We start from the raw sequence: 17,019 nt of genomic DNA on the forward strand, positions 1-17,019 counted from the left end.
AATGCAGAGAGCTGCAGAGATCAGACATAATGTGGTGTAATGCAGAGAGCTGCAGAGACCAGACATAATGGGGTGTAATGCAGAGAGCTGCAGAGAGCAGACATAATGGGGTGTAATGCAGAGAGCTGCAGAGACCAGACATAATGGGGTGTAATGCAGAGAGCTGCAGAGACCAGACATAATGGGGTGTAATGCAGAGCTTCAAATTATGCTTTTGAATGATTTGTATTATTTACAACATTGTGCTTTATTATAAACTGGATGGTTCGAGCCCTGAATGCTGATTGGCTGACAGCCGTGGTATATCAGACTGTATACCACGGGTATGACAAAGCATTTATTTTTACTGCTCTAATTACGTTGGTAACCACTTTATAATAGCAATAAGCCACCTCAGGGGTTTGTGATATATGGCCAATATACCACGGCTAATATCTGTGTCCAGGTACTCCGCATTGCTTTGGCCATATATCACACCGCCTTGGGCCTTATTGCTTTAGTAAACTATGTTCAGAATGTAATCTGGTACAAACTACAGTGAAAGACATGATAACTTTCAGTGCAGGTACTGCTAGATATGGTGAATAGCTACAGATTAGACCAGGCAGGGGAAAGTCAGATGGGAGCATACATCTGTAAAAGCAGTGTCATGATACACCTACAGTTGAAGTCGGAAGTTTACATACACTTAGGTTGGAGTCATTAAAACTTGTTTTTCAACCACTCCACAAATTTCTTGTTAACAAACTATAGTTTTGGCAAGTTGGTTAGGACATCTACATTGTGCATGACACAAGTAATTTTTCCAACAATTGTTTACAGACAGATTATTTCACTTATAATTCACTGTATCACAATTCCAGTGGGTCAGAAGTTTACATACACTAAGTTGACTGTGCCTTTAAACAACAATTCCAGAAAATGATGTCATGGCTTTAGAAGCTTCTGATAGGCTAATTGACATCATTTTAGTCAATTGGAGGTGTACCTGTGGATGTATTTCAAGGCCTACCTTAAAACTCAGTGCCTCTTTGCTTGACATCATGGGAAAATCAAAATAAATCAGCCAAGTCTGGTTCATCCTTGGGAGCAATTTCCAAACGCCTGAAGGTACCACGTTCATCTGTACAAACAATAGTACGCAAGTATAAACACCATGGGACCGCGGAGCCGTCATACTGCTCAGGAAGGAGATGCGTTCTGTCTCCTAGAGATGAACGTACTTTGGTGTGAAAAGTGCAAATCAATCCCAGAACAACAGCAAAGGACCTTGTGAAGATGCTGGTGGAAACCGGTACAAAAGGATCTATATCCACAGTAAAATGAGTCCTATATCGACATAACCTGAAAGGCCGCTCAGCAAGGAAGAAGCCACTGCTCCAAAACTGCCATAAAAAAGCCAGACTACGGTATGCAACTGCAAATCGGGACAAAGATCGTACTTTTTGGAGAAATGTCCTCTGGTCTGATGAAACCAAAATAGAACTGTTTGGCCATAATGACCATCGTTATGTTTGGAGGAAAAAGGGACACCATGGGACCGCGGAGCCGTCATACTGCTCAGGAAGGAGATGCGTTCTGTCTCCTAGAGATGAACGTACTTTGGTGTGAAAAGTGCAAATCAATCCCAGAACAACAGCAAAGGACCTTGTGAAGATGCTGGTGGAAACCGGTACAAAAGGATCTATATCCACAGTAAAATGAGTCCTATATCGACATAACCTGAAAGGCCGCTCAGCAAGGAAGAAGCCACTGCTCCAAAACTGCCATAAAAAAGCCAGACTACGGTATGCAACTGCAAATCGGGACAAAGATCGTACTTTTTGGAGAAATGTCCTCTGGTCTGATGAAACCAAAATAGAACTGTTTGGCCATAATGACCATCGTTATGTTTGGAGGAAAAAGGGGGAGGCTTGCAAGCCGAAGAACACCATTCCAACCGTGAAGCACGGGGGTGGCAGCATCATGTTGTGGGGGTGCTTTGCTGCAGGAGGGACTGGTGCACTTCACAAAATAGATGGCATCATGAGAAAGGAAAATGATGTGAACATATTGAAGCAACATCTCAAGACATCAATCAGGAAGTTAAAGCTTGGTCGCAAATGGGTCTTCCAAATGGACAATGACCCCAAGCATACTTCCAAAGTTGTGGCAAAATGGCTTAAGGACAACAAAATCAAGGTATTGGAGTGGCCATCACAAAGCCCTGACCTCAATCCTGTAGAACATTTGTGGGCAGAACTGAAAAAGCATGTGCGAGCAAAGAGGCCTACATACCTGACTCAGTTACACCAGCTCTGTCAGGATGAATGGGCCAAAATTCACCCAACTTATTGTGGGAAGCTTGTGGAAGGCTACCCGAAACGTTTGCCCCAAGTTAAACAATTTAAAGGCAAGGCTACCAAATACTAATTGAGTGTATGTAAACTTCTGACCCACTGGGAATGTGATGAAATAAATAAAAGCTGAAATAAATCATTCTCTCTACTATTATTCTGACATTTCACATTCTTAAAATAAAGTGGTGATCCTAACTGACCTAAGACAGGGAATTTTTACAACGATTAATGTCAGGAATTGTGAAAAACTGAGTTTAAATGCATTTGGCTAAGGTGTATGTAAACTTCTGACTTCAACTGTACATGTGCAATCAACAGATTACATTTGAATCCTCTTGCCATGTAAAGACTCCCCTCTCCATGCAGCCTTTGTATTAGTTCAGTGGACGAGACTGCAAAGTGGACTTGGGCTGAGTGATTCATTAATTAATGTCCTAGAATAACTAAATGCATAATTAATAACATCACTTTTAAACATGGCTATGGAATACAATAAACTAGGTATAAAGATATATTACATATCAAAAGAATAAAAAACTTTTCCATAAATTCCAAATAAAATAAATCTTACGAATCCAATAACGCCCAGTATATTATAGATTTCATGTTAACTAGACAGTGTTTTAGACAGTTTGCTAGGTAGTGTTTGAGCTTTCATTTGATACTAAGCGGATAATATATGTGGTCAAAATAGGGCCTACAGAGTTGGTATAAGTAGTGGTAGGTAGACAGTTGCAGAGCATTTTCTGCCTGCTGCAGGACATCCAGGAGATTAAGGCCAGGATCCAATCCAGACCGCGGTGGACCCACATTAAAGCGCTTGACATTTAAAGGTAATCAAAGATGGTGGATAATGAAAATGTCTTAAAAAGGCCGTTTACCATTGACATTTAAAAAAAAAGTTCCTGTCTGTTTAAGTGGGCGTTCCCTCTCTTGTGTGAGCCTGCTTTCTCACATAAGTTCACGCGGGAAAGCATGCTCAAAGATGGTCACGTGAGAGAGGAAACACCCACTTACACAGACAGAAACCGTGACAATTTTTTTTCAATGCAAAACTAACCAATAACAGCTGGCTCTGGTCTACTTATCCCCTCGCTCGCTCGCTCGCCTCACCCGCCCGACCAGAAAAAAATGATCCTGTGAGATGTCTTGCTTTCTTTACTGTCTCTGAGGTCATTTCCGATTGAGCCAACATCAGCAGCGTTTACCTTGAATGCGATCTATTTGAACCCAGCAACATTGGCTTTAAAAGCTGCATTGTTGACTAGAGCGCTCGGATTGAATCTCGGGCCTAAAGGTGAGTGAGCAAGTGCAAATGGGAGAGAGAAACTAGCGCATCTGGAATGAGGAAGTCCATACGCTGCTAGCTGCTAGCTGATGGAGGACAGCACTGGCTCCTTGGGGAATAAGACAAAGCTGATCACAGATACTGATCCTAGGTCCGTTTAGTTTTTTCTCCCTAATGGTTAAAGATGGGAAGGATTTGGGAAGGCTATGCTGATCCTAGATCAGTTTCTAGCTGCCGTGGCCCTTAGCTGTTAGCTACCGGAGGAGAGTACCAGGTCTGGCTCCTTAGCCCCCTCCTGCCCACTGCTGCTTAGCCCACAGCCCCCCGTCAGCTCTGGGAAGAGGCTGGCCCCGGCTTGGGGGTCGGGGGAGCCTGGAGAGGGGCTCATACCCGGTTTCTTAGGAACGGGGGGCGGGTAGCACCGCTCGGACCGAGGGGTGAGGGGCGAGCGTATACCTGGGGACAGGGGTCCTCCAGGCGAGGTTTTCCCCCCAGGAGGGGAGGCTGCCAGGCTCCGGTAGTCAGTCCCAAACGGAGAGCTGTTCAGTGGAGGTAGCTTGGCCCCTGCCTGCTGGCTGGTGAAACGGGACAGGACCTGGGTGACGGTGTTTCGGGCTAGCTGCTTGGCCGTGCTGTTCTCTGAGGGTGGAGGGATGGGGGTGGTGGTAGGGGACAGGTCCCGGGGGGAGAGGGGAGCCGTGCTACCCTGCTGGAGCTGCTCCTGCTCAGCCTGCACCTGGAACTTATGCCTGGCGGCGTGGAAGCGCTGGTTGACTCCAGCCTGGTAGGAGGACGTGTGGAAGCCACCGGGGCTGACCAGACGCTTAGCCAGCGTGGGGGAGGAGATGGGGGAGGAGGAGAGGGAGGAGGAGGCCGTGCTGGAGGGGGAGAGGTTAGGGTGAGGTTGGCAGTGGGGGTGAGGAGGGTGAGGGTGGAGAGGGGAGGGAAGACTTGCTCCGGACTCGCTCTCTACCCCACCGTTCTCCACAGCCCCGCCCTCCTGAGGGGGGTCAGTGTCCCGCGGAGGGTTAGGGTGATGCCCGTTGACCTTTGAGACAGGGGTCACTTTAGGGTCGACGCTTGCCTTCCCATCAGGCTCTGTCTGGCTCGAGGTGGACACCGCCGCCGCTGACGCCGCCACTGACGCCGCCACTGACGCTATCTTTGAAGGAGACCGTTTCACCTCCTTCACCTCCTTCACCTCCTTCACCTCCTTCACCGCAGTCTCCTGCGCCTTCCTAACCATTCCTTCCTCTCCTGCTGCCTCCAACCTCCTCCTCAGCTCCTCCACTTCTCTCTCCAGCCCCTTGCTCCTCTCCTCTTCTCGTCTGATCCTGGCTCTTAACTGTTCCCTCTCTGTGTCAAACTCAGCCAGCTGGCTCTCTGCTCTGGCCTCAAGCTGCGCTGCTCTGCCCTTCTCCGCTTCCAGGGCCCCCCTCAGGCTCTCTGAAGTACAGCTCTCCTCCTGGAGTTGCAGACGGAGCTGGCTGACTCTTTGGGCCTCCTCCAGGGCCTGGCTGGTGGTTCTCTGGAGCTCCAGGGTTAGGTCCGAGGACAACTGCTGCTGCTGGGACAGAGTTTCCTCTGCCAGGCCTACTGCCCTCTCCTGCTCCCTCTGCAGCCTACGCACTGCTGCACGCTCCACCTCCAACTAGAAACACACAGAGAGATAGAGGTTGATATTTCAACTTTCAACTTCCCTTAGCACATTTTGTTCCCCAGATAGGCGCATGCATACCTGTAGGTGTATTTTCCTATTCACACTGACTTTGCTGATAACTTCTTTATTTGTGGACAAATGTACTTACTACGACTGTGATATGTTGTTGTCTCACCTAGCTACAGTATCTTAAGATGAATGCATTAACTGTACGTCACTCTGGATAACAGTGTCTACTAAATGAGTGTTTTCCAACCCTGGTTCTCCAGTACCCCCAACAGTACACCGTTTCATTGTACCCCTGGACAAACACACTTTACTCAACTCATTGAAAGCTTGATGATTAGTTGACAAGTTGAACCAGGTGTGCTTGTCAAGGGTTACAATAAAAGCGATTACTGTTGGGGGTACTGGAGGACCACGGTTGTAAAACACTGTGCTAAATGACTAAAATGTAAGGCACACGAGTGACATATTTGAGCAGTTTTCTCGTCTGACCACATGGAGGTGTCAGAGTCTAGGAGAGTGGAGATATACCTCCACCCCAAATACTGCAGAGTGAGATACACATGCAGTACAGTCGTGCCCAAAAGTTTTGAGAATGACATAAATATTAATTTCCACAAAGTTTGCTGCTTCAGTGTCTTTAGATATTTTTGCCAGATGTTATTATGGAATACTGAAGTATAATTAAAAGCATTTCATAAGTGTCAAAGGCTTTTATTGACAATTACATGAAGTTGATGCAAAGAGTCAATATTTGCAGTGTTGACCCTTCTTTTTCAAGACCACTGCAATTCGCCCTGGCATGCTGTCAATTAACTTCTTGGCCACATCCTGACTGATGGCAGCCCATTCTTGCATAATCAATGCTTGGAGTTTGTCAAAATTTGTGGGGTTTTGTTTGTCTCCCCGCCTCTTGAAGATTGACCACAAGTTCTCAATGGGATTAAGGTCTGGGGAGTTTCCTGACCATGGACCTAAAATATCGATGTTTTGTTCCCCGGGCCACTTAGTTATCACTTTTCCTTATGACAAGGTGCTCCATCATGCTGGAAAAGGCATTGTTCGTCACCAAACTGTTCCTGGATGGTTGGGAGAAGTTGCTCTCGCAGGATGTGTTGGTACCATTCTTTATTCATGGCTGTGTTCTTAGGCAAAATTGTGAGTGAGCCCACTCCCTTAGCTGAGAAGCAACCCCACACATGAATGGTCTCAGGATGCTTTACTGTTGGCATGACACAGGACTGATGGTAGCGCTCACCTTGTCTTCTCCGGACAAGCTTTTTTCCGGATGCCCCAAACAATCGGAAAGGGGATTCATCAGAGAAAATGACTTTACCCCAGTCCTCAGCAGTCCAATCCCTGTACCTTTTGCAGAATATCAGTCTGTCCCTGATGTGTTTCCTGGAGAGAAGTGGCTTCTTTGCTGCCCTTCTTGACACCAGGCCATCCTCCAAAAGTCTTTGCCTCACTGTGCGTGCAGATGCACTCACACCTGCCTGCTGCCATTCCTGAGCAAGCTCTGTACTGGTGGTGCCCAGATCCTGCAGCTGAATCAACTTTAGGAGACGGTCCTGGCGCTTGCTGGACTTTCTTGGGCGCCCTGAAGCCTTCTTCACAACAATTGAACCGCTCTCCTTGAAGTTCTTGATGATACGATAAATTTATGATTTAGGTGCAATCTTACTGGCAGCAATATCCTTGCCCGTGAAACCCTTTTTGTGCAAAGCAATGATGACGGCACGTGTTTCCTTGCAAGTAACCATGGTTGACAGAGGAAGAACAATGATTCCAAGCACCACCCTCATTTTGAAGCTCACAGTCTGTTATTCGAACTCAATCAGCATGACAGAGTGATCTCCAGCCTTGTCCTCGTCAACACTCACACCTGTGTTAACGAGAGAATCACTGACATGATTTCAGCTGGTCCTTTTGTGGCAGGACTGAAATGCAGTGAAAATGTTTTTGGGGGATTCAGTTCATTTGCATGGCAAAGAGGGACTTTGCAATTAATTGCAATTCATCTGATCACTCTTCATAACATTCTGGAGTATACGCAAATTGCCATCATACAAACTGAGGCAGCAGACTTTGTGAAAATGTATATTTGTGTCATTCTCAAAATCTTGGGCCATGACTGTACTCCTGCATCATTATATTCCACATTAAATATTTTACTTTATATTTCTGTCTTTTTCTACTGAAAAAGGGGTAAGGGTAAGCTTTTAAAGAAAACGCAAATTGGATCATCCCAAAACAACTGTTCTGAAAGTGCCATGTGCTGTTCAAGTGATGTTCATATCAGAATCAATCATTAGAGTGTAATATGTAAAAGTTAATGAAAAAACATCACAGACTCCTGTTGGGAACATTGCTAGATTCTACAGAAACAGAGGCAGGAAAACATCAACACAGTACTGTTACAAACACACACACACACACACACACACACACACACACACACACACACACACACACACACACACACACACACACACACACACACACACACACACACACACACACAGAGGGACCCCTCAGGAAGCCTCTATTTATGTAAGGCTGTGTGTGTGTGTGTGTGTGTGTGTGTGTGTGTGTGTGTGTGTGTGTGTGTGTGTGTGTGTGTGTGTGTGTGTGTGTGTGTGTGTGTGTGTGTGTGTGTGTGTGTGTGTGTGATGACCTTGATTGGTCAGGGACAGTCATTATCTCAGGCTTTCCTGGGCCCCAGGCTGCCGGTCAGCTGAACAATAGCCTCTTCCTCCTTGTTTCCTATGGAGCCGCCCAGCCTGTGTGTGTGTGTGTTGTGTGTGTGTTGTGTGTGTGTGTCGGCCTAGACTCCTCAACCCCACTGAGATACACAATAGATCCCCAGTCAGAGAGAACTGAGGCTACTCACAGGGACTTCAATCAGCTAGTAGTGTGGGGGCCATGGGGGACACAGAGAAGGGAGAGGAGGGAGAGAGGTGGGAGGAGAGTGTGTTCACAGACACAGACGTGCTTGTCTGTCAAAGATTCTTCGCCTGATGTTCAACAGTCCCTCTTCTTACTCTGATTTCGTCTTAGACACACACACACACACACACACACACACACACACACACACACACACACACACACACACACACACACACACACACACACACACACACACACACACACACACACACACACACACACACACACACACACACACACACACACACACACACACACACCTGGTGCAGTAGTTTCTCCCTCTCCTTCTCCAGCATGACGGTGACATCATCATCCTGCGCCGACTCTAGTGCGTGTCGGTGCTTCTCCTCCTCCAGATCTGCAATCACCTGCCAATCAAACAGTGGAGGACCAATCAGATCACAGATCACAAAAATAACACATTGGGCGGATTCAATTATGCTACGTCACTTTGTTTTGAGACGACTTGGCCTTGGGCTTTGAACGGGGTACCTGGCTCACACCCGGGAGGCAGCCTGGTTCCAAAACCAATGCAATCAACTTTCACCCAGTGCAAAAAACCATTACGATCAACTTTCACCCAGTGAAAAACACCATTAATCAAACCTCCTCAATACTTTCAAAGAATTTGCCATCAATATAAACACTTTCTCTCTTCTCTCTTCTCTCTTCTCTCTCTCAATTCAATTCAATTCAATTCAAAGGGCTTTATTGGCCACATAGCTAAAGCAAGTGAAATAGATAATAAACAAAGGTGAAATAAACAATCAGAAATGAACAGTAAACATTACACACACAAAAGTTTCAAAATAATACAGTCTGCCACTGTGTACTCTCTGTTTAGGACCAAATAGCATTCTAGTTTGCTCAGTTTTTTCTGTTAATTCTTTCCAATGTGTCAAGTAATTCTCTTTTTGTTTTCTCATGATTTGGTTGGGTCTAATTGTGCTGCTGTTCTGAGGCTCTGTGGGGTCTCCCCCTCCCCCCCTTACTCCCGGTAGACTACTAGCTCTCTGTAACATAGAGGGCCACACGTGGGTCCATCTCTCTCTCTCTCTGGGCTGGGTGTGGCTACAGTATGCCTGTCCTGGTCGGGTGTGTTGGAAATCTGGAGAAGAGACAACAGGCTCATTGTGTCAGCCTGAGTGCCAGCTCCAGCACCCAACCACAGCCGGGAACAAAGACTGGGGCTGGGCAGCATTATCCTCTCTCACGCACACGCACACGCACGCACGCACACGCACACACACACTGGTCTGGGAGAGAGGGGTGTGTGTAAGAACGCCCTTACCCTCCTGTGTCTGCTCTCTGCGGCTGCCAGCTGTCCCATCATCCTCTCCTGCATCCTTTTGCAGTGGGCCATGACCAGCTTCAGCACAGCCAGAGGGTTGGGCCCCACCACGCTGCCCTGGGGGTCTGAAGGGGACCAGTCATCCATGGTCTGGCTATCCCGCTGCAGGGCCAGGAAGGGGTCACTGAGGTCATACTGGCCATAGCGCTCCTGGACGAACGAGTCCCTGTGCTGGGCCTGGAACACAAACACACACACACACACACACACACACACACACACACACACACACACACACACACACACACACACACACACACACACACACACACACACACACACACACACACACACACACACACACACACACACACACACACACACACACACACAGTCAGTATAGAGCAGCATATCAATTCACAGTGGACTGGACATGTTTCATAATGTATGTATGCATGCAGTCTGGTTAACATTGAGGTAGACCTTTCTTTACTCTGAGCAGACAGTCAGGCCCAGTGCTGTATTCCCAGCAGAGCCTGGTGGCCCAGGGCTGTGCTAGAGATAGTGGAGGCTTTAGGCTTTAGGGGCGGCAGGTAGCCTAGTGGTTAGAGTGTTGGGCTAGTAACCGAAAGGTTGCTATATCAAATCCCCGAGCTGTCAAGGTAAAAATCTGTTGTTCTCCCCCTGAACAAGGCAGTTAACCCACTGTTCCTAGGCTGTCATTGTAAATAAGAATTTGTTCTTAACTGACTTGCCTAGTTAAATAAATAGTAGATGGAGCAGAGCCTAGCCAAGGGCTATGGGGCCTCCTAATGTTTCTAGCTCTGGGCTAAAGAGGACAAAAAGTTAAAGTTTGAAAAGCTGACTCAGCTACATTATGAAGTACTCCACCTCTTTGTGAGAGTGCATGTCTGAACAGGAAACATAGTGTGGAAAGGAGATAGCATGGTCCCCACCACTACTACTGCCAAGAATAACACACACGGCACCACTGTGATTTCACGTACGTGTGCGCATACAGTACAATGATTTAAACAACTCGGACACACTGCTACATACACCACTCACTTAATGCTGGATATACACAGACACATATTGTAACAGGCCTGTCCCACAACACAACAATACCTCAACCATTTCAAGTGTTCTTTGACTGTGGGCATTAACAGATGGCCCGCCCGCCCCTCCCACCCCAACACAAATGGGGTGCGGCCATCCATACGCCCCCACAAGGGGCAGATGTTAACCCCTCCCAGGGGAAAGACGGGGTGAGAGACAGTGCGAGAGAGTACTGTTACAAACACACGCACACACACACACACACACACACACACACACACACACACACACACCACACACACACACACACACACACACACACACACACACACACACACACACACACACACACACACACACACACACACACACACACAACACACAACACACACAAAACACACACACACACACACACACACACACACACACACACACACACACACACACACACACACACACAGTGCTGAACCAGCTGAAGTTTGTGTGTTTGCTGCCAGACTTCTCAATCCCAAACACACAACAGTAGAAATGTGTGATGGGGGGGAAAAATGTATACAGTTACATCATAATATTATTTTAGTACAATATTAAATCGATATTTGACTCCAAGTATCCATTAGAAAAAAATGTAAAGCGCTAGTTGGTTGTGCCAAAACACCTGTATTTTTTCCTTGTAGATTGTTCTCCAGCTTTAAAAAAATAGTGAGCCAATATGTTTTCAGCATTTTTATTTCTCATGCTCTCTCGTCTGCCTGCAGAAGACATATGGTGAGCAATACGTTTGTAACATCAGATTACAATATCGAATTGCAGTACATATAGAATCGTGAGAATCGTGAAAATTGCAATACATATTGTTTCGGCACCTAAGTATTGTGATAATATCGTATTGTGAGGTCCCTGGCAATTCCCAGCCCTAGTAAAAATGGGACCATATGATTGACTATTCCACTAATCTCCCATCCGTTGTCCTCTTTGAGCTAGGGTTGCAAAATTGCGGTAACTTTTCCTAAATTCCCAGATTTTCCAGAAATCCTGGTTGAAGGACTCCAGATTTCCTGCCTATTCCCTCTGGTTTCCAGGATTCTTCCAACCAGGATTTCTGGAAATCCTGGGAATTTTGGGAACTTTACGAGCTGATCCTAGACCTGTGCTTAGTCTACAGCCTTCTGCCCTGCGGACCGGAGAGAGCAGAGAGAGAGAGAGATATCAGACAGAGAGAGAGATGGATGTGTCAGAGATGTAACAAAATGCCACTGAGAATTACACATGCCGCCAGGGCCACTCTAGCTACCATTCCACTTCTCAACACACACATGCACGCACACACCTCACTCCTGCCCCTGCCCACCCCCGCATGGCAGTGCATTCCTCTCCTGCTACATCACTGTTTCACAGTGATCTCTCCCTCTCCCTCTCCCTCTCCCTCTCTCTCTCTCTCTCTCTCTCTCTCTCTCTCTCTCTCTCTCTCTCTCTCTCTCTCTCTCTCTCTCTAATTCAAAAGGGGCTTTATTGGCATGGGAAACATATGTTTACATATGTTTACAATGTAACGACTGTATCACATCCGGCCGTGATTGGGAGTCCCATAGGGCGGCGCACAATTGGCCCAGTGTCGTCCGGGATTGGCCAGTGGTAGGCCGTCATTGTGAATAATAATTTGTTCTTAACTGACTTGCCTTGTTGCCTTGCCTTGTTGCCTTGTAAAAAAGCTAATGAAATATACACAAATGTAATATATATATATTTTTACCCCCCAATTTCATGGTATCCAATTGTTAGTAGTTACTGTCTTGTCTCATCGTTACAACTCCTATACAGGCTCGGGAGAGACATGCATCCTCTGAAACACAACCCAATCAAGCCACACTGCTTCTTAACACAGCACGCATCCAACCGCACCAATGTGTCAGAGGAAACACCATACACCTAGCAACCTGGTCAGCGTGCACTGTGCCCAGCCTGCCCAGCCTGCCACAGGAGTCACTAGTGCATGATGAGACAAGGATATCCCTACCGGCCAAACCCTCCCTAACCCGGACAACGCTAGGCCAATTGTGCGTCGCCCCATGGACCTCCCGGTCGCGGCCGGCTGCAACAGAGCCTGGGCTCGAACCCAGAGTCTCTGGTGGCACTGTGATGCAGTGCCTTAGACCACTGCACCACCCGGGAGGCCTAGAAGAATCAAATTTAACAACATCAACTAAAAACGACTAGAAATGAACAGTAGACATTGCACTCAAAAAGGTTTCAGAAAGATAAAGACATGTCAATTGTTATATTATCAGCTATATACAGTGTTTTAGCAATATGCAAATATTAGTAGTACGAATAGTGGGGGAAGATAAATAAACAGATAAATATTGAGGGTATTTACAATGTTATTTGTTCTTCACTGGTTGCCCTTTCCTCATGGCAACGGTTCACAAATCTTGCTACCCGGATTGCACATTGTGATATTTTGCCTAACAGATATGGGAGTTTATCAATGTTGGAGGTTTTCAAATTCTTTGTGGATCTGTGTGATCTGAGGGAAATATGTGTCTCTAATATGGTCATACATTGGGCAGGAGGTTAGGAAGTGCAGCTCAGTTTCCACCTCATTTTGTGGGCAGTGTGCACATAGCCTGTCTTCTCTCTCTCTGCCTATGGCGACCTCTCTCAATAGCAAGGCCACTGAGTCTGTACATAGTCAAAGCTTTCCTTAATTTGGGGTCAGTCACAGTAGTCAGGTATTTAGCCACTGTGTACTCTCTGTTTAGGGCCAGATAGCATTCCAATTTGCTCAGTTTTTTGGTTGATTCTTTCCAGTGTGACAAATAGTTATCTTTTTGCTTTTTCAGAATTTGGTTGGGTCTAATTGTGTTGCTGTCCTGGGGCTCTGTGGGGTCTGTTGGTGTTTGTGAACAGAGTCCCAGAACCAGCTGGCTTAGGGGACTCTTCTCCAGGTTCATCTCTCTATAGGTGATGGCTTTGTTATGGAAGGTTCGGGAATTGCTTCCTCTTAGGTGGTTGCAGAATTTAACGGCTCTTTTCTTGAGCAGGTTGAGAGCTTCAAGTTCCTTGGTGTCCACATCAACAACAAACTAGAATGGTCCAAACACACCAAGACAGTCGTGAAGAGGGCACGACAAAACATATTCCCCCTCAGGAGACTGAAAAGATTTGGCATGGGTCTTCCGATCCTCAAAATGTTCTACAGCTGCAACATCGAGAGCATCCTGACTGGTCGCATCACTGCCGGCAACTGCTCGGCCTCCGACCCCAAGGCACTACAGAGGGTAATGCGCACGGCCCAGTACATCACTGGGGCCAAGCTGCCTGCCATCCAGGACATCTACACCAGGCGGTGTCAGAGGAAGGCCCTGTCACGCCCTGACCTTAGAGAGCCGTTTTATTTCTCTATTTGGTTAGGTCAGGGTGTGATTTGGGGTGGGCATTCTATGTTGTCTATTTCTTTGTTTTTGGCCGAGTATGGTTCCCAATCAGAGGCAGCTGTCTGTCGTTGTCTCTGATTGGGGATCATACTTAGGCAGCTCTTTTTCCCACTTTCTGTTGTGGGATCTTGTTTGTTTGTGTTGCATGTGTTTGCACTCCTAGCTTTATGTTCGTTGAGTTGTTTATAGTTTGTTTTGGTGGAACATTTAAATTAAAGGAAAATGTACGCCTACCACGCTGCACCTTGGTCTCATTCTAACGACGGACATAACAGAAGATCCCACCACCAACGGACCAAGCAGCATGGTCAGGAGGACTGGACCTGGGAGGAAATCCTGGAGGGAGCAGGACCCTAGACAAGGGCCGGGGAGTATCGCCGTTCGAAGGACGAGATAGAGGCAGTGAAAGCGGAATGGCGACGTTACGAGGTGTTATACCAACAAGGCAAGCACGAGAGGCAGCCCCCCAAAAAATGTTTGGGCACACGGGGAGATTGGCGGTGTCAGGGTTTAGACCTGAGCCAACTCACCGTGCTTACCGTGGAGAGCATGTGACTGGTCAGGCACCGTGTTATGCGGTGATGCGCACGGTGTCTCCAGTGAGCATTCACAGGCCGGTGCGCTCTCTGCCAGCGCCCCACATTTGCCGGGCGGAAGTGGGCATCCAGCCAGGACGGGTTGTGCCAGCTCTCCGCTCGAGACCTCCAGTGCGCCTCCACGGCCCAGTGTATCCGGTGCCTGTTCCACGCACCAGGCTTCCAGTGCATCACCCCAGTCCGGTGAGACCTGTTCCGGTTCCACGTACCAGGCCTCCAGTATGTCTCCCCAGCCTGGTGAGCCCTGTGGCAGCTCCACGCACCAGGCTTCCAGTACGTCTCCTCAGTCCGGTGAGACCTGTTCCGGTTCCACGTACCAGGCCTCCAGTATGTCTCCCCAGCCTGGTAAGCCCTGTGGCAGCTCCACGCACCAGGCCTCCAGTACGTCTCCTTAGTACGGTGTGACCTGTTCCGGCTCCACGTACGAAGCCTCTAGTGATGATCCATGGCACGAAGCCTCCAGTGATGATCCATGGCCCGGAGCCTGTAGTGATGATCCATGGCACGAAGCCTCCAGTGATAATCCACGGCCCGGAGCCTCCAGTGATAATCCATGGCACTAAGCCTCCAGTGATGATCCATGTTCCGGAGCCTCCAGTGATGATCCATTTCCCGGAGCCTGTAGTGATGATCCATGGCACGAAGCCTCCAGTGATGATCCATGGCCCGGAGCCTGTAGTGATGATCCATGGCACGGAGCCTCCAGTGATAATCCATGGCACGAAGCCTCCAGTGATGATCCATGGCCCGGAGCCTGCAGTGAAATCCAGGGCACGGAGCCTCCAGCGACGGTCCCCAGTCCAAAGCCTCCAGCGACGGTCCTCCATCCGGAGCCTCCAGCGGCGGTCCACAGTCCGGAGCCTCCAGCGGCGGTCCCCAGTCCGGAGTCTCCAGCGGCGGTCCCCAGTCCGGAGCCTCCAGCGGCGGTCCCCAGTCCGGAGTCTCCAGCGGCGGTCCCCAGTCCGGAGCCTCCAGCGGCGGTCCCCAGTCCGGAGTCTCCAGCGGCGGTCCCCAGTCCGGAGTCTCCAGCGGCGGTCCCCAGTCCGGAGTCTCCAGCGGCGGTCCCCAGTCCGGAGCCTCCAGCGGCGGTCCCCAGTCCGGAGTCTCCAGCGGCGGTCCCCAGTCCGGAGTCTCCAGCGGCGGTCCCCAGTCCGGAGTCTCCAGCGGCGGTCCCCAGTCCGGAGCCTCCAGCGGCGGTCCCCAGTCCGGAGTCTCCAGCGGCGGTCCCCAGTCCGGAGTCTCCAGCGGCGGTGCCCAGTCCGGAGTCTCCAGCGGCGGTCCGCAGTCCGGAGCCTCCAGCAACGGTCTGGAGCCTCCAGCGACGAGCTGCAGTCCAGAGCCTCCAGCGGGGGTTCCCAGTCCGGAGCCTCCGGTGACAATCTGCAGTCCGGAGCCACCGGCGGTGGTTCCCAGTTCAGAGCCTCCGGCGATGATCCACGGTCCTGTTCCTCCGGCAACAATTCACGGTCCGGAGTCTCCGGCGACGATCCACGGTACGGTTCCAGAGAAGCGAAGGGATCAGCGTAGGGAGTGGGGGCTACGTCCCGAACCGGAGCCGCCACAGAGGGTAGATGCCCACCCGGACCCTGCCCTATAGGTTCAAGGTTTGCGGCCGGCACCTTTGGGGGGGAGGGTACTGTCACGCCCTGACCTTAGAGAGACGTTTTATTTCTCTATTTGGTTAGGACAGGGTGTGATTTGGGGTGGGCATTCTATGTTGTCTATTTCTTTGATTTTGGCCGAGCATGGTTCCCAATCAGAGGCAGCTGTCTATCGTTGTCTCTGATTGATGAGGCAGCTCTTTTTCTCACTTTCTGTTGTGGGATCTTGTCTGTTTCTGTTGCATGTGTTTGCACTCCTAGCTTTACGTTCGTTGAGTTGTTTATTGTTTTTTTTTGTGGAACATTTAAATTAAAGGAAAATGTACGCCTACCACACTGCACCTTGGTCTCATTCTAACGACGAACGTAACACCTCCACATTGACTCTGTACCGATACCACCTGTATATAGCCTCCACATTGACTCTATATCGGTACCACCTGTATATAGCCTCCACATTGACTCTGTACCAGTACCACCTGTATATAGCCTCCACATTGACTCTATATCGGTACCACCTGTATATAGCCTCCACATTGACTCTGTACCGATACCACCTGTATATAGCCTCCACATTGACTCTGTACCGATACCACCTGTATATAGCCTCCACATTGACTCTGTACCGTAACACCCTGTATATAGCCTCCACATTGACTCTGTACCGATACCACCTGTATATAGCCTCCACATTGACTCTGTACCGGTACCACCTGTATATAGCCTCCACATTGACTCTGTACCAATACCACCTGTATAGAGCCTCCACATTGACTCTGTACCGATATCA

General features: G+C 48.7%; 1 protein-coding gene across 1 annotated transcript in view; it reads right to left on the reverse strand.

The window, feature by feature from the left end:
* Positions 1-3,744: 3,744 nt before the first annotated feature.
* cttnbp2nlb (CTTNBP2 N-terminal like b) overlaps positions 3,745-17,019 on the reverse strand; it is a 35,982-nt gene continuing 22,707 nt past the window's right edge. The window contains exons 3-5 of the mRNA XM_071348975.1: positions 9,537-9,773; positions 8,506-8,613; positions 3,745-5,278 (exon numbers count right to left, since the gene is read on the reverse strand). Coding sequence (XP_071205076.1) covers positions 3,878-5,278; positions 8,506-8,613; positions 9,537-9,773 — 1,746 coding nt within the window. The 3' untranslated portion in view covers positions 3,745-3,877. The remainder of the gene's footprint in view (positions 5,279-8,505; positions 8,614-9,536; positions 9,774-17,019) is intronic.

Source organism: Salvelinus alpinus, chromosome 17 (genome assembly GCF_045679555.1).
Source record: "Salvelinus alpinus chromosome 17, SLU_Salpinus.1, whole genome shotgun sequence".
In the NCBI taxonomy this organism is placed as follows: Eukaryota; Metazoa; Chordata; class Actinopteri; order Salmoniformes; family Salmonidae; genus Salvelinus; species Salvelinus alpinus.